Source organism: Rhinoraja longicauda, chromosome 31 (genome assembly GCF_053455715.1).
Source record: "Rhinoraja longicauda isolate Sanriku21f chromosome 31, sRhiLon1.1, whole genome shotgun sequence".
In the NCBI taxonomy this organism is placed as follows: Eukaryota; Metazoa; Chordata; class Chondrichthyes; order Rajiformes; family Arhynchobatidae; genus Rhinoraja; species Rhinoraja longicauda.
This window is the reverse complement of record NC_135983.1, coordinates 13,774,736-13,801,250: the sequence shown is the minus strand read 5'-3', so window position 1 is coordinate 13,801,250 and position 26,515 is coordinate 13,774,736. Positions and strand designations below refer to the sequence as shown.

At 47.0% G+C, this 26,515-nt stretch overlaps 1 protein-coding gene across 1 annotated transcript; it reads left to right on the top strand.

Moving 5' to 3' along the window:
• Nucleotides 1-1,383: 1,383 nt before the first annotated feature.
• Nucleotides 1,384-16,476, top strand: LOC144608474 (complement component C8 gamma chain-like). Its single transcript, XM_078426267.1, has 7 exons — nucleotides 1,384-1,564; nucleotides 4,603-4,739; nucleotides 6,317-6,387; nucleotides 11,553-11,654; nucleotides 12,212-12,313; nucleotides 14,521-14,556; nucleotides 16,336-16,476. The coding sequence occupies exons 1-7, from the start codon at nucleotides 1,427-1,429 to the stop codon at nucleotides 16,359-16,361; spliced, it is 612 nt and encodes a 203-aa protein (XP_078282393.1). The 5' UTR covers nucleotides 1,384-1,426; the 3' UTR covers nucleotides 16,362-16,476.
• The last annotated feature ends 10,039 nt before the right edge of the window (nucleotides 16,477-26,515 follow it).

Sequence of the window (26,515 nt, the reverse complement as noted above, 5' to 3'; positions counted from 1 at the left end):
AAAGAAGAGTGGGAAGACAGAGGATTGGGATGTAACTAGGAAAATTGACAAGGGAGAGTCAGTGGATGTGGTGTACCTCGACTTTCAGAAAGCCTTCGACAAGGTCCCACATAGGAGATTAGTGGGCAAAATTAGGGCACATGGTATTGGGGGTAGGGTACTGACATGGATAGAAAATTGGTTGACAGACAGAAAGCAAAGAGTGGGGATAAATGGGTCCCTTTAGGAATGGCAGGCAGTGACCAGTGGGGTACCGCAAGGTTCGGTGCTGGGACCCCAGCTATTTACGATATACATTAATGACTTAGACTTAGACGAAGGGATTAAAAGTACCATTAGCAAATTTGCAGATGATACTAAGTTGGGGGGTAGTGTGAATTGTGAGGAAGATGCAATAAGGCTGCAGGGTGACTTGGACAGGTTGTGTGAGTGGGCGGATACATGGCAGATGCAGTTTAATGTAGATAAGTGTGAGGTTATTCACTTTGGAAGTAAGAATAGAAAGGCAGATTATTATCTGAATGGTGTCAAGTTAGGAGGAGGGGGAGTTCAACGAGATCTGGGTGTCCTAGTGCATCAGTCAATGAAAGGAAGCATGCAGGTACAGCAGGCAGTGAAGAAAGCCAATGGAATGTTGGCCTTCGTAACAAGAGGAGTTGAGTATAGGAGCAAAGAGGTCCTTCTACAGTTGTACCGGGCCCTGGTGAGACCGCACCTCGAGTACTGTGTGCAGTTTTGGTCTCCAAATTTGAGGAAGGATATTCTTGCTATGGAGGGCGTGCAGCGTAGGTTCACTAGGTTAATTCCCGGAATGGCGGGACTGTCGTATGTTGAAAGGCTGGAGCGATTGGGCTTGTATACACTGGAATTTAGAAGGATGAGGGGGGATCTTATTGAAACATATAAGATAATTAGGGGATTGGACACATTAGAGGCAGATAACATGTTCCCAATGATGGGGGAGTCCAGAACAAGGGGCCACAGTTTAAGAATAAGGGGTAGGCCATTTAGAACGGAGATGAGGAAGAACTTTTTCAGTCAGAGGGTGGTGAAGTTGTGGAATTCTCTGCCTCAGAAGGCAGTGGAGGCCAGTTCGTTGGATGCTTTCAAGAGAGAGCTGGATAGAGCTCTTAAGGATAGCGGAGTGAGGGGATATGGGGAGAAGGCAGGAACGGGGTACTGATTGAGAGTGATCAGCCATGATCGCATTGAATGGCGGTGCTGGCTCGAAGGGCTGAATGGCCTACTCCTGCACCTATTGTCTATTGTCTATTGTCTATTGTCTATTGATTAGTCCAAGCATAACCTGTAGGCTGCAGGTTCTTTAATGATAAACCAGAGATGACCTTGTCACTTGTAAATACTGCTCTAAGTATGGGAAATTCCACAGAGCTCACACAACAGATACATTGCCTGCCTCCAGACCATGGAGCCTCTCAGATTGATCTTCCTTACCACTTTAAGTTTAACTTTTCTTTCAGGTGGCAGCGGTGCGAGACAGCGAACACAGAATCAGAATCCTATTGACCTGATCCAGGTTCAGCAGAACTTTAACATACAGCAGGTAACAACACAATTTTTAAGCCACACTATTTCCTAATGGTGGTACAAATGGAGATCCAACCTTGCTGATGAAGTGAACCTCCGTCTCAGTTCCCTCAGCAGCAACGTGCTTTTAACCCTTTACGGATGATTGATACAATAATGCTGCTAGTAAGTTGAAGAAGATATTGAACAAGATGCTTGAGGAGCTAGTTGAGGCGGGTCTAATAACATTTGAAAGTCATTTGGACATCCGTGGTGGATTCTTAAAACAGCTGAACAAGGAGCCTACCAGGGAGAAGGCAATTCTGGATTTAGTGTTGTGTAATGAACGTGATCTGATAAGGGGACTCAAGGTAAAAGAGCCATTAGGAGGCAGTGATCATAATATGATAAGTTTTATTCTACAAATTGAGAAGGAGAAGGGACAATCGGAAGTGTCAGTATTACAGTATAGCAAAGGGGATTACAGAGGCATGAGGCAGGAGCTGGCCAGATTTGACTGGAAGGAGGCCCAAGCAGGGAAGACGGTGGAACAGCAATGGCAGGTATTCCTGGGAATAATGCAGAAGTTGCAGGATCAATTTATCCCAAAGAGGAGGAAAGATTCTAAGGGGAGTAAGAGGCACCCGTGGCTGACGAGGGAAGTCAAGGACAGCATAAAAATAAAAGAGAATAAGTATAACATAGCAAAGAAGAGTGGGAAGCCAGAGGATTGGGACTCTTTTAAAGAGCAACAGAAGATAACTAAAAAGGCAATACGGGGAGAAAAGATGAGGTACGAGGGTAAGCTAGCCAATAATATAAAAGAGGATAGTAAAAGCTTTTTTAGGTATGTGAAGAGGAAAAAAATAGTCAAGGCAAATGTGGGTCCCTTGAAGACAGAAGCAGGGGAATTTATTATGGGAACAAGGAAATGGCAGACGAGTTGAACCGGTACTTTGGATCTGTCTTCACTAAGGAAGATATAAACAATCTCCAAGATGTTCTAGTGGCCAGAGATCCTAGGGTGATGGAGGAACTGAAATAAATTCACATTACGCAGGAAATGGTGTTGGGTAGACTGATGGGACTGAAGGCTGATAAATCCCCAGGGCCTGATGGTCTGCATCCCAGAGTACTTAAGGAGGTGGCTCTAGAAATTGTGGACGCATTGGTGATCATTTTCCAATGTTCTATAGATTCAGGATCAGTTCCTGTGGATTGGAGGACAGCTAATGTTATCCCACTTTTTAAGAAAGGAGGGAGAGAGAAAACGGGAAATGATAGACCAGTTAGTCTGACATCAGTGGTGGGGAAGATGCTGGAGTCAATTATAAAAGACGAAATTGCGGAGCATTTGGATAGCAGTAACAGGATCGTTCTGAGTCAGCATGGATTTACGAAGGGGAAATCATGCTTGACTAATCTTCTGGAGTTTTTTGAGGATGTAACTAGGAAAATTGACAGGGGAGAGCCGGTCTATGTGGTGTACCTCGACTTTCAGAAAGCCTTCGACAAGGTCCCACATAGGAGATTAGTGTGCAAAATTAGAGCACATGGTATTGGGGGTAGGGTACTGACATGGATAGAAAATTGGTTGACAGACAGAAAGCAAAGAGCTGGGTGGTAGTGTGAACTGTGAGGAAGATGCTATGAGGTTGCATGGTGTGTGAGTGGGCGGATGCATGGCAGATGCAGTTTAACGTGGATAAGTGTGAGGTTATCCACTTTGGTGGTAAGAATAGGAAGACAGATTATTATCTGAATGATGTCAAGGTAGGAAAAGGGGACGTACAACGAGATCTGGGTGTCCTAGTGCATCAGTCACTGAAAGGAAGCATGCAGGTACAGCAGGCAGTGAAGAAAGCCAATGGAATGTTGGCCTTCATAACAAGAGGAGTTGAGTATAGGAGCAAAGAGGTCTTTCTGCAGTTGTACAGGGCCCTAGTGAGACCGCATCTGGAGTACTGTGTGCAGTTTTGGTCTCCAAATTTGAGGAAGGATATTCTTGCTATTGAGGGCGTGCAGCGTAGGTTTACTAGGTTAATTCCCGAAATGGCGGGACTGTCATATGTTGAAAGACTGGAGCGACTAGGCTTGTATACACTGGAATTTAGAAGGATGAGAGGGGATCTTATCGAGACATATTAGGTTATTAATGGGTTGGACACGTTCAAGGCAGGAAACCTGTTCCCAATGTTGGGGGAATCCAGAACCAGGGGCCACAGTTTAAGAATAAGGGGTAGGCCATTTAGAACGGAGATGAGGAAAAACGTTTTCAGTCAGAGAGATGTAAATTTGTGGAATTCTCGGCCTCAGAAGGCAGCGGAGGCCAATTCTCTGAATGCATTGAAGAGAGAGCTAGATAGAGCTCTTAAGGATAGCGGAGTCAGTGTATGGGGAGAAGGCAGGAACGGGGTATTGATTGAGAATGATCAGCCATGATCACATTGAATTGCGGTGCTGGCTCGAAGGGCCGAATGGCCTACTCCTGCACCTATTGTCTATTGTCTATTGACATATACGTGGATAGGAAAGGTTTAGAGGGATATGGCCCAAGTGTGGGCAGACGGGACTAGCTTCAATGGGGCATCATGAACAAGCTGAGCTGAAGGGCCTGTTTTCGTGCTGTGTGACTCCGACTTTGAGGCTGATGAAATAGGTGGACAAGCAGCAGATTATGCAGAGAAGTGTGAAGTGTTGTATTTTGGTGGATGGTCTGGGAAGAGGAATCTTACACTAAATTATACAATTTTGCAAAGGATTCTGAAACAGACCTGAGATAATTTGCATTGAAATCTTTGAAGTTGGGAGGTGAGAAAATGATTAAAATGCCAGTTGGGATTCTTGGCTTCATAAATGGAGGCAGTTAGTGCAACAACATTGACAGAGAAATTTCAGTTGTACGAAGAGACTGCAGACGCTAAGACTGAACACAATTTAAGGTAATTGGGATAATGCAATGAGTTTTATTTGCACTGACCACTGCTTTACCTGCTGTGGGAGTACTTGTGAAGACTAAACCATGCTCTGTGTTTAACCCTCAATGCGGCCGCAGGATGTGATGTTTTACTTTAGTTTACAGGTGTGTGGCGCCTATTTGCCATTGCATCGAAATGTTCCTATTTGTCAACAAATAACCATAGGCTGGAGGCCGTCATTGTCAAAGTGAACGATCGGACTGAAGCCATGCGTGTCAACACACTGCGCAAGCTGTGAGTGCAAACAAACATTCTTTCAGCCAATTTCCCAATCTCTCTTTCATTGGGAGTCAGTCACTTTGCTTTCATTGAGCTGTGCTGGCATCACAGAGCAAGGGTCAATTACTCATGATCTCACTGAGAGGACCCCCTGCTCTTTCTGGACAGGAACTAGACCCCTGCCTCCACTGGACCAGTTGGACCCCTGCTCCCTGTGGACAATAGTTGGAGCCCTCCCCCCTCTGGACAGGAACTGGATCCCCTGTTCCCATTATACAAGTCTCAGACTCCCTGCTCCCTCTGGAAAAGTCCGAGCGCTAGAGTTGCTGCCGACAGCACCAGAAATCTGGGTTCGATCCTGCCTACAGGTGCTGTTTGTACGTAGTTTGCACATTCTCCCTGTGACCGTGAGGGTTTTCTTTGGGTGCACTGATTTCAACCCACATTCCAAAGACGTGCAGTTTTCTAGGTTAATTGGCCTTTGTAAAATAGCCCAAAGGGCCTGTTTTCACGCTTTATCTCTAAACTAAACTACCTGTTCCCACTAGACATAAGTTGGACCCCTGTCTCCACCAGACCTCCTGATCAGTAGGCCGTGGTCTCCCAGTCATTCGAACATATTTAGCATTCGCACCTTCAGGGAATCATAGATTCATGCAGCACAGAAATAGGCCTGCTGACCATTAATCCTTTACAATAGTAATATACTAATCCTATGTACCAGCACATGTTCCATAGCCTTCTCTCATGAAGTTTTAAGTGCTCATTCGGTTACCTACTAAATGTGAGAATCTCTGCTTCCATCAGCTACCCAGTCAGTGCAAAAATTCTTTCTCAAATTGCCTCTAAATCTCCGCCAATTACCTGAAATCCATGTCTTCCAATTATAGACATCTCTGCTGTGGAGAAAGATTTCATTCTATGTACCGTATAATACCCTCATCATTTTTTTAACCCTATCTTTTTCCATCTCAACCAACTGCATCCCAAGTAAAACTAGCCCTGTTGATCCAGTCTTTTCTCATTACCGAAATGCTCCATCCCAGGAACACCTTGGTGGATCTTCTCTGCACCATCTCCAATTATGTCCTTCCTACAGTAAGATGACCAGAATTGCATACAGTACTCCAGCTTTGGTCTAACCAATGATTTATTCAGATACACAATAACCTCTCTGTTCTTACATTCTCTGCCCCAGCTAATGAAGATCATATACATTCATCGCCACCTTATCTAACTTTGTTGCCACTTCAGGGATCCTTGGCCTTACTGAGGACCCTCCGTTCCTCAGTACTCTCTAGGGCCCCACCTTTCATCGTGTACATCCTACTCTTAATAGTCCTTACAAAATGCATCAGCTTGCACTTAACAAGATTTAATTTAATCTGCCATGGCTTTTCCCATTTGACCAACTGAACAGGATCCTCCTGCAGTCAGGTCTATCCAATGGGTGAACCACAGGGTCAAATAAAGAAGGCTTAGTGGAGTTTCTAAGCTGTGCTAAGATTTTAACTACAGAGGTTAACAAAAAACACAGCTTTAACCATGCCATGCAGCAAAATGTAATGTGTGTTCTCTTCTCTCATTCCCAGGGATGGGATCTGTTGGGACATTAAACAAGACTACAAGAAGGCTGCAACACCTGGGAGATTCTCAAGGAAGAGTTTGTGAAATCTTTGTTCTCGCTTTGCAACTTTCCATTCCCTCCAAATCCCCTGAAAGCACTGGTCCCACTACTGTCTCACACTCATCCACTGAGAGTGCTTTGTCTCCGCTACTTCCTGACTGACTCCCTCCGCCCCAGCCCACCCCCCCCCCCCCCCCAATAATGCTGACTCCCTCCCTTCATAACACAAGACATGTCAACTGCTCATGCCCTGAAGGGCTGAGTTTCTCCCCCTCACTGTCGAAGTGTCGACCCTCTTCTCCTTTCCTCTTTATTCTCACTTCAAGCCCATCACATGAAGGTTGACTCCATCTAATGAGCTGCTTTCTTTCTCTCTCCACATGTTGGAGTTTCATAGAGTTGTGCTGCATAAAAACAGGCCCTGTGAGACACGGATCACCCCAGTAGAGACGCAGCCTCTTCCCTGTTGAGATCTACTCTTCCCCTTCCCCAACCCATCACTCAAGTCATTGACTCTCTTCCCCTCTATCCTGGGCCTGACGTTTCTCGATATGGGCCTTAATCCACACCCTCTTTCTCCCTAATAATACTAATCTACTCTCCACTCTTCACTGGCCTCATAAAGCTCTAACACTCTTCCTCTCCTCTACAATGAATGACTTTCTTCCCTTCAGCTTGATCCATGCCTCTCCCCTCCCCTCTAATGATGGCCCTGTTCCCTCAAGGGGTTAACTCCCCGCCTCTCCTCCTAGGGGGCTGCTCTCAGCTTCCTGTAAAGGCTGACTCTCTCCCACTGCCCCCAATGCTCCTCGCTCCAATGGCTGTCTCTCCATCCCCTAAAGATACTGCTTTCCACCTGTCACCCATTCCTTCTCTCCAGACTTGCTGCCTGTCCTGCTGAGTTACTCCAGTCTATCTTTGATTTAAACCAGCGTCTGCAGTTCCTTCCTACACTAATTTTATACTGCTCCCTTGTAGGGATGACCCTCTGACATTGATCATCTCCTATTCTCCTTCTCCCCTTAAGGACTAGATCTAATTTTCCCCTGTCGATGATTACTGTCCTCCGCGCTTGCTGACTCCTTCCCCCAATGTACAAGAACCGGACAAGTTCCTTCTTCCCATCAACCCCTTTAATATAACTCTCTCTTGCCCGTAAGATTCTGACATTCTTTGTTCCCTCTTCACAATTAACACTCCCATTGATCATGACTCTTTCTTGAAATTGCTGACTCCTTCCATTTGTTTTATTATTTGCATGATGTAAGCCAAGGTAAAGGGAACAATTATATACAACAATCAAGGAGGGGGTGTAAAGCCCATGTTATTATCCAGAACTGAAATTTCTCCAATTCTTACACTAAACCTTAATTAGATTTAATCTGGCTTGAACTAGGTGAATGATGTGTGTATGAATTGCCGTAACAGCACATGGCCGTTCATTTGTGTACTTTCAATCTGGAACCCACTGCAATACCTGGCTTTAGGAGAGGTATTAATAGGCTCAAGGTTGGGAGGAGCCCAGTGAATAATTTCTTCATGGAGAAATACTACTAGGAAATGGGGAAGGTAATGGAGAGTGGGGACATAGAAACATAGAAAATAGGTGCAGGAGTAGGCCATTCGGCCCTTCGAGCCTGCACCGCCATTCAATATGATCATGGCTGACCATCCAACTCAGTACCCCGTACCTGCCTTCTCTCCATGCCCCCTGATCCCTTTAGCCACAAGGGCCACATCTAACTCCCTCTTAAATATAGCCAATGAACTGGCCTCAACTACCTTCTGTGGCAGAGAATTCCACAGATTCACCACTCTCTGTGTGAAAAAAAACTTTCTCATCTCGGTCCTAAAAGACTTCCCCCTTATCCTTAAACTGTGACCCCTTGTTCTGGACTTCCCCAACATCGGGAACAATCTTCCTGCATCTAGCCTGTCCAACCCCTTAAGAATTTTGTAAGTTTCTATATGATCTCCCCTCAATCTTCTAAATTCCAGCGAGTACAAGCCGAGTCTATCAAGTCTTTCTTCATATGAAAGTCCTGCCATCCCAGGAATCAATCTGGTGAACCTTCTCTGTACTCCCTCTATGGCAAGAATGTCTTTCCTCAGATTAGGAGACCAAAACTGTACGCAATACTCCAGGTGTGGTCTCACCAATGCCCTGTACAACTGCAGCAGAACCTCCCTGCTCCTATAATCAAATCCCCTCGCTATGAATGCCAACATACCATTCGCTTTCTTCACTGCCTGCTGCACCTGCATGCCTACTTTCAATGACTGGTGTACCACGACACCCAGGTCTCGTTGCATCTCCCCTTCTCCTAATCGGTCACCATTCAGGTAATAGTCTGCTTTCCTGTTCTTGCCACCAAAGTGGATAACCTCACATTTATCCACATTATACTGCATCTGCCATGCATTTGCCCACTCACCTAACCTATCCAAGTCACGTTGCAGCCTCCTAGCATCCTCCTCACAGCTAACACTGCCCCCCAGCTTCGTGTCATCCGCAAACTTGGAGATGTTGCATTCAATTCCCTCGTCCAAATCATTAATATATATTGTAAATAGCTGGGGTCCCAGCACTGAGTCTTGCGGTACCCCACTAGTCACTGCCTGCCATTCTGAAAAGGACCCGTTTATTCCTACTCTTTGCTTCCTGTCTGCCAGCCAGTTCTCTATCCACATCAATACTGAACCCACAATACCGTGTGCTTTAAGTTTGCATACTAATCTCTTATGTGGGACCTTGTCGAAAGCCTTCTGGAAGTCCAGATGTAACACATCCACTGGTTCTCCCTTATCCACTCTACTAGTTACATCCTCAAAAAATTCTATAAGATTCGTCAGACATGATTTACCTTTCATAAATCCATGCTGACTTTGTCCAATGATTTCACCACTTTCCAAATGTGCTGCTATCCCATCTTTAATAACTGACTAGCATTTTCCCCACTACCGATGTTAGACTAACTGGTCTGTAATTCCCCGTTTTCTCTCTCCCTCCCTTTTTGAAAAGTGGGTTTACATTAGCTACCCTCCAATCCTCAGGAACTATTCCAGAATCTAAAGAGTTTTGAAAAATTATCACTAATGCATCCACTATTTCTGGGGCTACCTCCTTAAGCACTCTGGGATGCAGTCTATCTGGCCCTGAGGATTTATCGGCCTTTAATCCATTCAATTTACCGAACACCACTTCCCGACTAACCTGGATTTCACTCAGTTCCTCCATCTCATTTGACCCCCGGTCCCCTGCTATTTCCGGCAGATTATTTATGTCTTCCTTAGTGAAGACAGAACCAAAGTAGTTATTCAATTGGTCTGCCATGTCCTTGTTCCCCATGATCAATTCACCTGTTTCTGATTGCAAGGGACCTACATTTGTTTTAACTAATCTTTTTCTCTTCACATATCTATAAAAGCTTTTGCAGTCAGTTTTTATGTTCCCTGCCAGTTTTCTTTCATAATCTATTTTCCCTTTCCTAATTAAGCCCTTTGTCCTCCTCTGCTGGACTCTGAATTTCTCCCAGTCCTCTGGTAGGCTGCTTTTTCTTGCTAATTTGTACGCTTCATCTTTTGTTTTGATACTATCCCTAATCTCCCTTGTTAGCCATGGATGCACTACCTTCCCATATTTATTCTTTTGCCAAACTGGGATGAACAATTGTTGTAGTTCATCCATGCGGTCTTTAAATGCCTTCCATTGCATATCCACCGTCAACCCTTTAAGAATCAATTGCCAGTCTATCTTGGCCAATTCACGTCTCATGCCCGCAAAGTTACCTTTCTTTAAGTTCAGAACCGTTGTTTCTGAATTAACTAAGTCACTCTCCATCCTAATGAAGAACTCAACCATATTATGGTCACTCTTGCCCAAGGGGCCACGCACATCAAGACTGCTAACTAACCCTTCCTCATTACTCAATACCCAGTCTAGAATAGCCTGCTCTCTCGTTGGTTCCTCCACATGTTGGTTTAGAAAACTATCCCGTATACATTCCAAGAAATCCTCTTCCTCAGCACCTCTGCCAATTAGATTCACCCAATCTATATGTAGATTGAAGTCACCCATTATAACTGTTTTACCTTTGTTGCACGCATTTCTAATTTCCTGTTAGATGCCATCCCCAACTCTACTACTACTGTTAGGTGGCCTGTACACAGCTCCCACTAGCGTTTTCTGCCCCTTAGTGTTTCGCAGCTCAAGCCATATCGATTCCACATCCTCCAAACTAATGTCCTTCCTTTCTATTGCGTTAATCTCCTCTCTAACCAGCAACGCTACCCCACCTCCTTTTCCTTTCTGTCTATCCCTCCTGAATATTGAATATCCCTGGATGTTCAGCTCCCAGCCTTGGTCACCCTGGAGCCATGTCTCCGTAATCCCAACTATATCATATTCATTAATAACTATCTGCACATTCAACTCATCCACCTTATTACAAATGCTTCTTGCATTGAGACACAAAGCCTTCAGGCTTGTTTTTACAACACTCTTACCCCTTATACAATTATGTTGAAAAGTGGCCCTTTTTGATTTTTGCCCTGGATTTGTCTGCCTGCCACTTTTACTTTTCACCTTGCTACCTATTGCTTCTACCCTCATTTTACACCCCTCTGTCTCTCTGCTCATGCTCCCATCCCCCTGCCACATTAGTTTAAATCCTCCCCGACAGCACTAGCATCACTCCCCCAAGGACATTGGTTCCATTCCAGCTCAGGTGCAGACCGTCCTGTTTGTACTGGTCCCACCTCCCCCAGAACTGGTTCCAGTGTCCTAGAAATTTGAATCCCTCCCCCTTGCACCATTTTTCAAGCCACGTATTCATCTGAAATATCCTCCTATTTCTACTCTGACTTGCACGTGGCACTGGTAGTAATCCACTGGTAGTAATCCAGACTACCTAGGCAGGCATCAATGGGTTGGATAGTTGCCAATGCTGCATTCTTGATTCATTTTGAGGGAGGATAGACTAGGAGTGGCTCAGTAAAAAGCCACAATTGGCAATCTGTTTCAAGCCTCCATATTATTATCCCACATAGTTGTTTCAGGAATCAACATCCTAATTGAGTCGAAGGTAGACACAAAATGCTGGAGTAACTCAGCGGGACTGGCAGCATCTCTGGAGAGAAGGAATGGGTGGCGTTTCGGGTCGAGACCCTTCTTCAGATTGTGTCTTTGCTTCACTCTGCAGATCGGGGACTTACTACTGACATTGTGATCAGTGAAACAGACTACACCAATTATGCAATTGTCTTTTTTCAGCAAAGACGGAAAATCACTCTCAAACTCTACGGTGAGTAAAGCATGCCCAGGTCCTGTATTAGTGGAAATATTTGAAGCACAAACTAAACCTAAATTAGGATACGCACGATTGTGTGCCTTTCTCTCCTCTTCATTATTTAAAAAAATGTATTCTCATTGGGGTGAGAGTCATCAACATTTGCAAGATGGTGAACTCCCAGTGATAGGTATAAGCTGGCCGACGCGAGGCCAAAACTCCCACTGTCTGGAAAGTGCAACACAGCCTAATATACAGAGTAAAGCCTCCTTATGGTAGCCACAGTCATAGAATCACACAGCGTGGAAACAGGCCCTTTAGTCCAACTTGTCCATGCCGACCAAGATGCTCCATCTAAGCTAGTTCCATTTTCCCACGTTTGGCCCATATCCCTCTAAACATTTACTACCCATGTACCTGATTAAGTGTCCTTTACATGCTGCTATCCCATCAAACACACTCTAGGCAGTTACAAAACTGGTTAAGTACAGGAGAAGTGCTGTGCAGCAACAGATTGTCTGTTTATCACTGAAAGACTCAACTTCTATAACAGTTTCTTTCTCTTTTTCCAGGGAGAACCACTAACATTAATGACGCTGTACAGAGGAAGTTTCGCCAACTTGTCCTCAACAACAACATCCCGAATATTTTCATTTTCAAGTTCCCCGACCATGGTCAGAATTATCCCAATGTCAGGACAGTCTTTTAAAGAAACTAACTACAGTATATTTGTTCACTTGTAGAAGCAACAATGAAGAAACCTGGAGATACCGAGCAGTTCGGGTTGCATCTGTTGTAAGAGAAACAGAACTGGAGAAGTTAAGGAATAACCAATTTCTGCAGCAGAGAGACCACTGAGTGCAGCCTGTTAAACTGGAGCATTGATTCATTTGGAATGGGTGTTTGATCCAGTATGGTGAGGAGGGGCTCACTGAGAGGACAAGTATTGTACCAAGAGTTGCTTGGGACAGGTCCTCCCACAAGCTAGGGTGTTGTCCAAATTTTCCAACCTACCTCTCTATCCAGACATTACGTTTTCTTAAGTCTGCACTCTCTCTGAAACTGAAATGACAAAACACTTTCACAATATTCTGTCCTCTGGTATTTTGCTCTTTCCAGAATACAGAATACAGAGCTTTATTTGTCATTCGGTACCAAGGTACCGAACGAAATTACATTAGCAGTCACACAAAAAAAAAGAACACAAGACACATGACCCCAACACAAACGTCCATCACAGTGACTCCAAACACCAAACACCCCTTCACTGTGATGGAGGCAACAAAACTTCCACTCTCTTCCCCACGCCCACGGACAGACAGCTCGTCCCCGACCGACCTGCACAGTCCCCGCAAGGGGATGGGAGTCCCCGCGGCCGAGCCACACCGGGCGCCGAAACGTCCCGCGGCCGTGCCGGGCGATTGAAGGCCCCGCGGCCGAGCCGCACCGGGTGCTGAAACGTCCCGTGGCCGAGCCGGGCGATGGAAGGCCCCGCGGCCGTACCGTGCGCTGCTAAGTCCCGCGGCCGAGCCGCGCCGTGCACTACACGTACGTGTCTGGCTTGATTGCACTCATGCACAGAACGGTTTGACTGAGTAGCTCACAAAGAAAGCTTTTCACTGTATCACAGTACACGTGACAATAATAAACCAATGAATCAAAAGGGAAGTGAGAAGGAGAGTAATTAGTGGAAATTGAAGAATAAACCAGGGAGCTGCAAGAGAATAGTCCCTTTGCAAAGTTGAAATGGGAGGAGGGGACACGTGGAGGGGCCGGATGGTGTGCCTAGTGATGGAAGGATGGTGGGTGCCACAATGGCACAGATAGTAGAGCTGCTGAGCTGCTGCCTCACAGCTGGGTTCTGATCTGCTCTGGTAATTATTTAGGGTTGGACCAAGGCAAGGGAGGAGCATTGACTGGCATCTTTTAGATGGCAGAAAAGCTAGGGATGCCAGGAGATCTCACCCTCCTCCACAGAATCATCGTTCTCATGAAGGGTGTTCAACTTGAAATGTTGACTGGTTTCTCTTTCCACAGATGCTGCTACGTTCTTACAGCATTTCAGACTTTCCTCATTTGCTCTCCTTGCTTCTTCTATTTTAGTTTTCACTTCTCTGATTCCTTTATAATGAGCCTCCTCCTCATTGGTATTTACTGTATAACCAACACAGGTCACACACAGCTTTTTTTGCTTTACCTTCCTGTGTATCTATTTCATCATCAAAACATTCTGGAGATGTTTCTTTTCCTTGGCTTTTCATGGAAATTTATCACAACTGCACCTGAACCATCTCTTCCTTAAAGGCAGCTAATCCTGTCAACCTTGGTTGCTAGTCACCTGCCAGATCAAATCTGGTCCTGTTAAAAATCGCCTTCCTCCAATTGCTGGTGTTTATTGTTTTTTTCTCCTTCTGCTTTTCTATGGTTAACCTAAATCTTATGATGTTCTGATCACCGTTTCCCTATATGTTCTCTCACCAAAATGTGGCACTTTACCCACCTCATTCCTCAGAAGTAGATCCAGCAATGCCCCCTTCCTTGTTAGACTGGGAACATACTGCTTTGGAAAATTATACCGGACACATTTGAGAACCTTCCTCACCACTTCATCAGCCCATCATTTTTCATTTCACCCCTCCATCTCACTGGTCCATCATATTCCTCATCAATCCTGCTCATTGTTCTCCATCACCCTTTTATCCCAACTCTCCTTGTCATTTCCCCTTCATCTCTTCCTTTCATCCCACCCTCCTGCATCCCATCCTCTATATTAGACCTGCCAGCAGTTGGTTTTGCGATGTTTTTTGTTAATGGATTCTGATAAGCAGTTGACACCACCCCTGTGAGAGGTGTAATGTTGACTTTATGTACTCTCTTTCAGGGTTCTGTGAGACTGCCAATGAATTCCACCAACTCGGTGAGTTACTGCATATTATTGAACAAGGTTCCTCCTGTGCATCCTTTTACTACCAAATAAATCGTTGATGTTGCTGCCAAATTCCACCGTCATTGGGCAGCTCAGTTCCATTTGGTCCTTTGTACCTCAAGTATCCAAACTATTACTTTTCTTGGACAGACGACCCGCAGAACTTTACAACCATTCACCCTTCCAAAATTCACAAATAGCTAATCAAAAAATTGTGATACGCAATAAAATTTTCTCTCATGGAATCTCTATTTAAAATAGTAAATAATTCAGCCCAAAATATGTTTTTTTTTCAACTCTTGTTTCGTGACACATGCACTGGGCTTTATGTTGCAAAAAATGGTGAGGTGGTCTATTTTCCAGCAATGCTACACCTCCATAACACAGCGGTTGCCTATATCAGAATCTGCTGCTTCAGATTCTTGTAAACCTTTGCCTAACACTCATCGGCCAAATAATTAATTAATTTGTAGTTACTTAGGCAAATGTATCAGATATTCCACCAGAACACAGAGATGTTCAGTTACATGACTAAGCAAGTAAGCTGGTTTTGCTGATATTGGTTGAAGGAAGAATGTTAGTCCAGTGAATACTTTGGTTTTGGTTTCTACTTCCACTTTGATATCTACCATTTGTTCAGCCCCTTTTACACTTTATTGGGGAAACCAAATCTAATGGGGAAAGGTTCCTCTAAGTCTTTCTTTTGCTTTGAATTTCCTTGGTTTTATTCGTATATACATATTGTCCTTTCAGAGCTTTTTTTGAAGGGGACCCATTATCACTCTATTTGTCTTATTCCACCACAGTGCAATGAATTATTTTTACAAATTAACCAGCAATCCCCCAGTCATAAACCATCCTTAAGTTCCTTGTTGTTGTTGCTCCTAATGTTGTTGTTTCTCAAAGTCATGATCATTATTCCTGCATGTCCATGTTTGGGTCACTCGAGCAGCTTTATACCCAGCCTTTTCTAAAATTACCAATCCCATTTTTGGAAATTGTCATAGTCTTTTTGTCAATGGCCATTGACAAATAATTTACTTCCAAATTTACTTCCAAACCAACTGTCTTTGCATAATTCCATCCCAAAATATTATCCAGCTCTCGCCAGAGACTCACCTGCCATTGCCCTTCTTCCCACGCTCCCTACCTCTCCATATGCCCCCATTATTTCTGATTTATTCTTCTGCATGTCTAACAACCAAGAGTCAAGAGCATTTTATTGTCAAAAGTCCCAGATAGAACAATGAAATAATACTCAGCACAACAGAATATGTAAACAGAGTACACTGTAAACAATATAATAAACAAGAAAAAAAGTTCAGTGTGTGTATATACTGTATACACATACTCACATATATATATATATATACGCACACTAAATTTTTTTCTCATTTATTATATTGTTTACAGTGTGCTCTGTTTACATATTCTGTTAATTCATATATAATTCATCTCTAAGCAATATTCACCATCACTCTGCGGTTAGGAGACAAACAACCATTACTTTCAGGCATAACAAGCTGACCAACATTGAACAGACAACTGAGGAGAAATATTATTGCTGATTATTTTTGGTGATTCTTACTTCCTGTGTCTTTGACTTAAAAACCTCAAAAGATAGTGAGAATATAAGACCTCCAGTAAACGAGTAAAACTACTAGTTATTGCAAACACCCTACTAGCTGGGTGGTGCCCTTAATTAACAACAACAATCCTCGTGGCATCACTGTCTTCATTATGTTGAGTTGTGCCTTTTTTATTCAACAGATGATGATGATTTTGGAATCAATTAAGCCAGAAGCATTGAGCCTTGCTCACTCTGCCCCTAAACAGTTTATGGTTTTTCTGCTGATGTATGTGATTCAACATCCTGCTAATTGATTAAATAAACTTTAGCGTGGTATTAAATTCTGGCTGTTTTCTTTATTCTTGTGGTCCCTTGCCATGTTTACAGAATGCATGTCCCTTCCTGTAGTGTAAGGATGTCCTTTAGTCAAATTTCGCTGATAATCTCTGTGCCTGACAATTCAATGCACCGAAAGAGAAAGGAAGTTTGGCATCAGAATACACTATCAGGGCCGTCTTTACAGCATTATGGGCCTCGGGCAAAGCAGTGTACTGGGGACCCTACGACAACTACTCACAGGAATAAAAATGTGCTGTCCCCCTCCCCAGTCCCACTCTGCCTCCTCCCACCCCCACTCTCTCCTCCTTCCCACCCTCCCCGTCGCCCCCACCGTTACTCTCCCCACCCCCCTTTCCCTACCAGCCCCCCCCTGTCGTGCCGGCGAAAAGCACTTACCGAAAAGCACTTAGCGATGGACTTAGGGTGCTACATTGTTGCGAAAAGCACTTACAGATCGCTGTGAGAAGCACTTAGGGATGGAAAAGCAAAGCACTTAGGGAGCTAATTGTTGCGAAACAGATCGCTGTGAGAAGCACTTAGGGATGGAAAATGTTGCGAAAAAAACACTGGGACCGAAAATGTTGCGAAAAAAGCACTTATTGAACCTACATTTTTAAAGTAGTATTTATTTATTGCAAGTCACTTAACATACACAGATCAGCATGGGGCCCCTATGCTCGTGGGGCCCCGGGCAAGTGCCCATCAGGCCCATGCGTTAAGACGGCCCTGTACACTTTAGTCCTTTTTTCTAGGCATGGGCTGGAGTGTTTGCTGCTGGCATGTTGGAATAGCCTCTTCCCCATATCTGATGACGATGACCCTCAAGTAAACCCTAAGGAAGATGGTGGAGCTTATGTCGCTCAACAGAGCAATGGAGCTGAGAGGAGCCTTAAGTACATGCTTCATCACTTACAGTTATACCATCTGTAATGTCCTCTTCCAATTGTAATACCTCTCTAAAGCCAGCATCTCACCTCTTCCATATCAAGATCCACTTCTCCTTCCCCGGAAATGGACTGACCAACCAATGGGCATTTGTTAACCAATCTGATAAAAAGATAAAATTGGAGGCTCTATCTGTATCTCAGAGTACTTAAGGAAGTAGTGCTAGTAATAATGGATGCATTGGTAGTTATTTTCCAACATTCCTCAGACTCTGCATCAGAGATTTCACAGATTGGAACGCAGCTCATGTAACCCAAGAATTTCAAATAGGAGGGAGAGAGAAAAACAAGAGAACAATAGAGGGAAGATACTTGAGACCATGAGAATCAGTGACAGGATCCGTCAAAGGCAGCATGGATTTACGAAAAGGATATCATGCTTGAGAAATCTACAGGAAGAATTTTGAGAATGGATCTAGTCTAATGGATGGGGAGAACCAGTGGGGATGGTGTATTTGGATTTTCAGAAAGCTTCCAAGAAGATTCCACAAAACAGCTTGGTGTGCAAAGTTAAAGCATATGGGGCAGGCGGAAAGGTGCTGACATAGATGGGGATCTGGGCAGCCATCAGGAAACAGAGTAGGAATAAACATGTCCTTTTCTGAGTGGCAGGCAATGGGGTGCCCTGGAGATTGGCGCTGGAACCACAGCTACTCAGAATATAAATGATTTGGATGACGATATTAAATGTAAAGACGGGCCTGGACCCTTGGGTCCAAACCTCTCCTGCGGGCCTGGCAGCCCCCTGTTGGGTCCAAACCTCTCCTGCAGGCTCGGCAACCCTCCGTCCAAACCTCTCCTGCGGGCCCGACAACCCTCCCCCAATTGACGACCTGTGGACCCATTGCCGGCCAGGGAGTGTCCCCCGGGGCCAGGGGCGGACGAGGGGGGAGAGGAAAGGGAAAGAGGGAGCCACTCACCCTGGCCCCGGGCGGCTATCCTGGCTTCCAGAGAGACCCGTTGGGTGCAAACCTCTCCTGCAGCGGCAGCTGGATGGTGACGGCCGTTGCTTTGAGCGGGAAGAAGCCCCGGTGGACCACCAGCGCGCTTTGAGCGCATGCGCGGATCCGGTCGCCATCTTACATAAGTATTAGATTAACGGGCCCCAACTGCGCAGGCACGGACTCGTTGGGTTCCCATTGTGACGTTGAACACGGAGGTATTACTGCACAGGCGCAGCTGACAGGTAGGGCAAGTGGAAAAGGGATTTATTAAAGTTTACAATGTAGCGACCATAGAGAATGGTCCAGGTCGTCGAACCCTCGGATTGGCCAGCGAGGTCACGTGGGAACGCGACCATGGGGATTGGTCCAGGGAGCGACATCGCTGATTGGCCAGCGATGTCATGTGCGCGTTTGGCGCCCGAAATAGCAGTTCGGCGAAGTCTTCGAAGAAGACAGTAAGTTTGTGATGGTTGTCCTTTACCTTGTTGTTTAACTCTGTATTCGAATATTGCGGCTGCAATAAACTTCTTCTACAACCAACAAGTTTCGGACTCGCCATATTGGTGACCCCGACGTGATCTGGACGATCACCGACTAAGCAGGAACCCGACGCCTCGTTGACGATGACCGCGCCGGGCACACCGGAGTCAAGCGCGGCAAGCGTTCATCTTCCGTTGTTTTGGACGCACGCACCGCAAGCTTGGTTTATCCACACCGAAGCTCAATTTCATATAAAGAAGGTGTCGGACGAATCCACGATGTACTACTACCTCGTCAGCGCTCTATCGCCGGACACAACCAAGCGCGTGATGCGGTTCATCGTGAATCCACCTGCGGAAAACAAGTACGAGGCCATGAAGAAAGTATTACTGCGAATCTTCGGGTTTAATAAGCATGGTGGTGCGGCAAGACTTCTGCACCTACCGGATCTTGGAGACCAACTGCCTTCCGTCCTCATGTCCGAAATGATGATGCTAGCCGGTGAGCATACGGATTGCCCTATGTTCGAACAGGCATTCCGCGAGAGACTTCCCGAGGATGTCCGACTGCTGCTCACGGATTGTTCTTTTAAGGACCCCGAAGCATATGCAGCGAAAGCGGACGCGCTCATAGCGGCAAAAAACAAGGCAAGTGGTTCGATCAACAAGGTCTCGACATCAGTGACCACGCCACAGCGACGGCAAGATGGCGCCACATCTCCCGCCAATTCTCCGAAAGCCCGCCAAAAAGATCCGCACAAGCGCGGCTGGTGCTATTATCACCTACAATGGGGTAACGAATCCCGCAACTGCCGTTTGCCTTGTACCTTCACGGGAAATGCCTCGGCCGATCGTACATAGGGGCAGTTACGATTGGCCAGAACCGGCGCCTCTATGTCCATGATCGATTCACGGACACAGAATTTTTGGTAGACACGGGAGCCATCGTCAGCATAGTGCCGCCGACCGACCTCGAAACCAGATCGGGTAAGACAGGTCCCACCCTCATCGCGGTTAATGGCAGCCCAATTCGCACTTTCGGTACACGGAAGATGTCCCTTGTGTTAGGCCTCCGCACGTACGAATGGCCATTCATCATAGCCGACGTCAAACAAGCGATCCTGGGCGCAGATTTTCTCTGGGCTTTTTCACTGGTTCCTGATGTCCGCGGTAACGACCTCCGACCCTCCGCCGAAGATGAGCACGTCGCTCCGACAATCGCCTCCTCGCCCAGCCCTACTGTCCAGGCCGTCGTCGCGGCCCCCGACTCGTATGCTGCGATTCTGGCAGAGTTTCCAGAGCTGCTCATCCAACGTTTTGACACGCCTTCGGCCAAGCACGGCGTGGTCCATCACATCCGCACCGAAGGCCCTCCCGTTTTCGCTCTGGCCAGGAGACTACCGCCAGACAAACTGGTGGTGGCACGGGCGGAGTTCAGGAAGATGGAGGAAATGGGAATTGTCCGTCAGTCTGACAGCCCGTGGGCCTCGCCGTTACATATGGTCTCCAAGGCATCTGGGGGGTGGAGACCATGTGGCGATTATCGGCGTCTCAATGCTGTCACCACGGCTGATCGCTACCCCATACCGCACCTACAGGATTTTTTATCTGGGCTGGAAGGAGCGGTGGTGTTTTCCAAAATCGATTTGGTGCAAGGATACCATTAGATTCCGGTGCGACCGGAGGACATACAGAAAACTGCAACAATTACTCCGTTCGGGTTGTTTGAATGGTTGCGTATGCCTTTCGGTTTAAAGAACGCGGCACAGGCTTTCCAGCGACTGATGGACCGCGTGGGCCAGGGTTTACCGTTTTTGTTTATTTATTTAGACGACATCCTGGTCGCCAGCCCCTCAGTGCAGGAACACCAGGCCCATTTGCGGACCGTGTTCCAGCGGCTCCAAGACCACGGGCTCATTATCCAACCCTCCAAATGTCAATTCGGCCTTCCTGCTCTTGATTTTCTAGGGCACAGAATTACCCCTGCCGGCGCCTCCCCTTTGCCCGAGAAGGTGGAGGCTATCCGGGCATTTCCCAGGCCCACCACAGTAAAAGGGCTACAGGAGTTCGTAGGCATGGTTAATTTCTACCATAGGTTCGTTCCGGCAGCTGCGCGAGTCATGCGCCCACTTTTCCAATGCCTTGCAGGGAACCCGGTAGAGTTGATATGGTCCCCTACTTCAGAGTCGGCTTTTACAGCAGCTAAGGCAGCCTTGGCAGACGCCACCATGTTGGTCCATCCGAGCCCCTCCGCCCCCACGGCCCTGACGGTTGACGTCTCTGACGTGGCGGTGGGCGGGGTTCTGGAGCAGCAGGTCGGTGGCCGTTGGCAGCCTTTAGCGTTTTTCAGCCGGCAACTAAATTCGGCCGAGCTGAAGTATAGCGCATTTGACCGAGAGCTTCTGGCTCTCTATTTAGCTGTTCGTCATTTCAGGTACTTCCTCGAGGGCCGCCCATTTGTGGCCTTTACGGACCACAAACCATTAACATTTGCTTTTTTGAAATTGTCTGACCCATGGTCGGCCCGCCAGCAGCGGCACCTGACTGCTATCTCCGAATTTACCACCGATGTCCGTCATGTCGCGGGTAAGCTTAATGCCGTTGCTGACGCCCTGTCTAGACCTGCTTTTCCCCCTATTTCGGCGGTGGACTGCGAAGTGGATCCCCAGGAGCTTGCGGAGGCACAGCTTGTAGCGGATACCGTTTCGGCTTACCGGTCCACCACTTCGGGATTGAAGTTGGCCCAGGTAGCTTGTGGGTCGGAGGGCACAAAAGTCTGGTGCGATGTTTCTCTTCCCCGTCCCAGGCCGGTAGTACCGCCCTCCCTTCAGCGCCGGGTTTTCGATGCCATTCATGGGCTGGCGCACCCGTCCATCCGCTCCACCTCTGCCTTGGTAGCAGCTCGGTTTGTCTGGCATGGCCTACGGAAACAGGTAGCGGGGTGGGCACGTTCCTGCGTGCCCTGTCAGACCGCTAAAGTCCAGCGCCACGTCCAGCCCCCCGTGCAGGATTTCGAGGTCCCGGCTGTTCGTTTTCTTCCACATCCACGTGGATTTGGTCGGGCCTTTGCCTTCCTCCCGGGGCTACACCCACCTCCTCACGGTGGTGGATCGGTTCACCCGGTGGCCAGAGGCTTTCCCATTGTTTGATATTTCGTCAGCGTCTTGTGCTAGGACTTTGGCCCTTCATTGGGTAGCTCGTTTCGGGGTCCCGGCAGTTATTACCACTGACAGAGGGCCACAGTTCACTTCGTCCCTCTGGGCCGCGCTTGCAGAACTGTACGGGTCCAAGTTACAACCCATGACTGCATATCACCCCCAGGCAAATGGACTCATAGAAAGGTTCCACCGCCAACTTAAGGCGTCCCTCAGTGCAAGGCTTGAAGGCCCGGACTGGGTAGACCAGCTCCCTTGGGTTCTTTTGGGCATCCGGACTGCTCCTAAGCTAGATCTCGGTGCGTCGTCCGCAGAGCTAGTATATGGCTCGACACTTCGAGTACCCGGAGATCTGTTTCCGGACCCTTCAGACCAGCTGCCTACAGTCCCATCAGTGTTAGCATCTCTCCGGGAACGGGTGGGCTCCCTGGCTCCAGTTCCGACTTCACGTCATGGGTGTCCCATGGTACATGAACCGCCTTCCCTGAAGGACTGTGAGTTCGTTTTTCTGCGAAAAGATTCCCATCGCGCCCCGTTGCAGAGGGTCTATCAAGGGCCGTTCCGGGTTTTGCGTAAGGGAACGGCTACCTTCACCTTAGACATGTGCGGCAAGAGTGAGCTCGTCTCGGTGTCCCGGCTCAAACCTGCCCATTTGGATCCGGATCAACCAGTCCTGGTCGGTCAAACCCCTAGGAGAGGCCGACCTCCGTTAGTTCCGCTCAGTCCAGGACCCCCCGTTCCGACAGTTCCTCCAGGACCCCCCGTTCCGGCAGTTCCTCCAGGACCCCCCGTTCCGGTAGTTCCTCCAGGACCTCCCGTTCCGGCTGTTCCGCCAAGTCCGGAACCCCCGGCTCCTGTGGTTCAGGCTGTCCCTCTCCGTACTCGTTATGGTCGCGAAATCCGGCTCCCTGCTAGGTTCCGCACCTCGGGTTCTGGGGGGGGTCATGTAGCGACCATAGAGAATGGTCCAGGTCGTCGAACCCTCGGATTGGCCAGCGAGGTCACGTGGGAACGCGACCATGGGGATTGGTCCAGGGAGCGACATCGCTGATTGGCCAGCGATGTCATGTGCGCGTTTGGCGCCCGAAATAGCAGTTCGGCGAAGTCTTCGAAGAAGACAGTAAGTTTGTGATGGTTGTCCTTTACCTTGTTGTTTAACTCTGTATTCGAATATTGCGGCTGCAATAAACTTCTTCTACAACCAACAAGTTTCGGACTCGCCATAACAAAGTGATTTTTAAAGTTTAAACAATTGAATAGCTTTTAAAATATAACAACCATTTGAACCGCAGCCCAATGGTGAGTAAGATGGGCCTAAAATTATTGCGCTATCGTGTACCATTTTGGCTGTATTTCGGGTACGTACAATCAAACAAAGCGACAAACTGACAAGCAAACAGACAAGATGAGAGTTTTAGTAATATACTAGACCAAGTGGACCCGTTGGGCCCAAACCTCTCCTGCATTGGTGCAGCGCCCTGTCCTCCCCCCCTCTCCCTTCTCCCTTCTCCCCCACTTCCCCCTCCCTCCCTCCTCCCCTTCCCCTCCCCTCCTTTTAAACTTAAAAATGTGAATAACTTAAAAAATATAACACCGATTTCAATAAAACTACTTGCATTATCACTAAAGTGACAATGGTGAGTAAGGTGGGCCTAAAATTGTCGCGCTATCGTGTCCCGTTTTGGCTGAAGTTCAGTTACAAACAAGAGCGGCACGGTAGCGCAGCGGTAGAGTTGCTGCTTTACAGCGAATGCAGCGCTGGAGACTCAGGTTCGATCCTGACTACGGGTGCTGCACTGTAAGGAGTTTGTACGTTCTCCCCGTGACCTGCGTGGGTTTTCTCCGAGATCTTCGGTTTCCTCCCACACTCCAAAGACGTACAGGTATGTAGGTTAATTGGCTGGGTAAATGTGAAAATTGTCCCTAGTGGGTGTAGGATAGTGTTAATGTGCGGGGATCACTGGGCGGCACGGACTTGGAGGGCCGAAAAGGCCTATTTCCGGCTGTATATATATGATATGATATGATAACAATCGAGAGTTTTAGTATATAGATGTAGATATATGTCTCCAAGTCTGCAGACAACACAAAGCTGGATGTGATTTTGAACTGCGAGGAGGATGCAGAGAGGCTCCAACGTGCTTTGAACAGATTTAGTGAGCAGAAAAAAGAAAATGAGTGAATGATCCTTTTATGGTGCTGCAAGGAGAGGGAATGGAGACAATATTTATTCTATCTATATTTTTCTTTCCTTCTGACAGAAAAAGCTTTGCATTTGCTCTTCCAATTCTGGACCAGGACTGGCAAGGTTTAAAGGGATATGCCAAACATGGGCAGGTAGGATTACTATAGATGGGACATAGCGTAGATTGATTGGCATGGGCAAGTTGAGCCAAAGGGTGTGTCTTGTGCTGTATGACTCTAAATCTACAGACTTTCATTGGTGTTTTCCGTGCTTGTTTGAGAGGTGTGTTTCTAAGCACCTAGTGTTTGTCGATGAAATGGAGGACTCCCACTTCATGTTTTGATCATTCATATTGCCTCTTGATCTTGTGCAGAACCCGGAACAGCACCTGTAGTTGAGACAAATTGGCAAGCTATCGCCTTGGGATCTTTACAGGCAAGTTCCAAATCCAACGCATGTCAGAGATTGACTTAAACGTCAGGTTCTCTTGTAATATGGGTGTTTGTGCCAAGCTCCCCCTGGTTGACCATGGACAAAATGAATCCACTCCCCTCTGACCTCCCTGTCTGTGGCCTACTGCACTGTTTGAATGAGGTTTGATGCAAGCTTGAAGAACATCAGCTCATCTCCCTCCCATATGGACATTTTGCAGCCTGCCAGACTCAATATCAACTTCAGCTACTAGAACTGGCCTGCCCTGCTGCTGTTTATCCATCTGAATTTCCTCTTTTGCATGATCCATTGTTTGTGTTCTCTCTTTCTCATTAACCCAACAACCAGATATCCCCATCAACAAATTATCACCTTGGCAATCCGGGCCTCACGCGATCAGAGATATTTTTCTGACCAATGTATATCTGCAGCCTGGTAGACACAAAATGCTGGAGTAACTCAGCGGGACAGGCAGCATCTCTGGAGAGAAGGAATGGGTGATGTTTCGGGTCAAGACCCTTCTTCAGACATATGTCTACAGCCTGCCCTCCCTGCTAATTAAAAACACCTTGTTTCCTCCCATTCCCAGTTCTGATAAAGGGTTACAACGTCTATTGTTGTAGTTGGAGAAGCAGATAGCTCGTTCCTGTGTGCATCGCACCACTCTTAACACAGGGTCACCCTCAACCATCACAGTGCGTTCAGCTGTGATTCCAAATGGGAACTGCCAATCTCAGTGACCAGGCCACAGTCAGTCGTTGCAAAGTCAAGTTCACAAGTTGCTAGTAGCTACCAGTTACATGCTGCTGGAAGCCCAGGGTCACCTTCTTAACCATCATGCACACCCACAATTACTCCAGCACAAATCTGGTGTAATCCCCACACAACACCGTTGCAGTGAATGTTTCAATGTCTCATCGGTTTCCAGGCCAGTGCTTGATATACTTTGTTGCACTCTCTGACGGGCAATGTGGAGTTGTTCACAGCCCTCTAATTTCAGGAGACAGTTCCATCGATTCTCTCACAGAGCTAGATGCCCATTCACTGGGCACAACAGCACCGAAGCTGACCTGCAGACCTACTCCTCCTATCTGAAGTAAATGACCGAGAGACACTGAATCTCGTGGAGCTCGACGGCAGAGTGTGAAGCCTGCAAGTCAGAGGAGACTGAGAGGAGGGATGTAAGGAGGAGACTTAGACATTAACATATCATGGCCTTCAATCGCATCTACGCTGCCTCAGGTATAGACTGGTCAATACTCTGCCCACAGTGCAGAGTGGAAACTGTGCAGTGACTGAGGCCAGGCAAACACTCATCAACCACAACAGGCACATGGATGTTAGGGTGGGGTTTGAGATTGAGAGAGGCTGTTGTTAGGTGGGTGATGGGTCGGTCTTTGAGCCAGTTATTGAGAGCAGGAGCTTGTTGATTTACTCACTGACCTCCACCAAACTTGATGGTCATTGAACTTCTAGCACAAATTGATGTCCTTCACTGCTGGCAGTGACTTCGAGTTCACCCCAGGGCCTCTGCCACAGATTGAGAGCTGGCTGGTGTGCTGGCCCTCTGTGGGTAACAGACCTCTTGCCTTCTCTCACAAGTGATGGGTAAATACAGGTGACGGAGGGGGTGGGGGGACTGATTGGCGCGTGGTGGATAAAGGCTGGAGATGGGAAGAAGACAAAAGGCTATCAGATGACATGAAATGTGAAGCCAGCAAAAGGGATGTAGATGGAAGGAGACGGGTGAAGGGAAAAGGAGGGCGGGATAATGGGATAAATTAGTGCACATTTCCTTTTACCATTTAATTTCAAATGACCATTTGCCCTTTGGCCTACTGTGATTTGTGCAAGCATGCCCAAGATCCCTTGAACAATTACCCCTCCCAGTCCCACACCATT

What these genes read in the sequence shown, in the direction of transcription:
- LOC144608474 (XM_078426267.1), top strand. Translation starts at nt 1,427, where the DNA reads ATGGAGCCTCTCAGATTGATCTTCCTTACCACTTTAAGTTTAACTTTT. An exon ending in AGAACTTTAACATACAGCAG is followed by an intron (nt 1,565 to 4,602) that starts GTAACAACACAA and finishes GTTTTACTTTAG; the next exon opens with TTTACAGGTGTGTGGCGCCT. An exon ending in AATCACTCTCAAACTCTACG is followed by an intron (nt 11,655 to 12,211) that starts GTGAGTAAAGCA and finishes CTCTTTTTCCAG; the next exon opens with GGAGAACCACTAACATTAAT.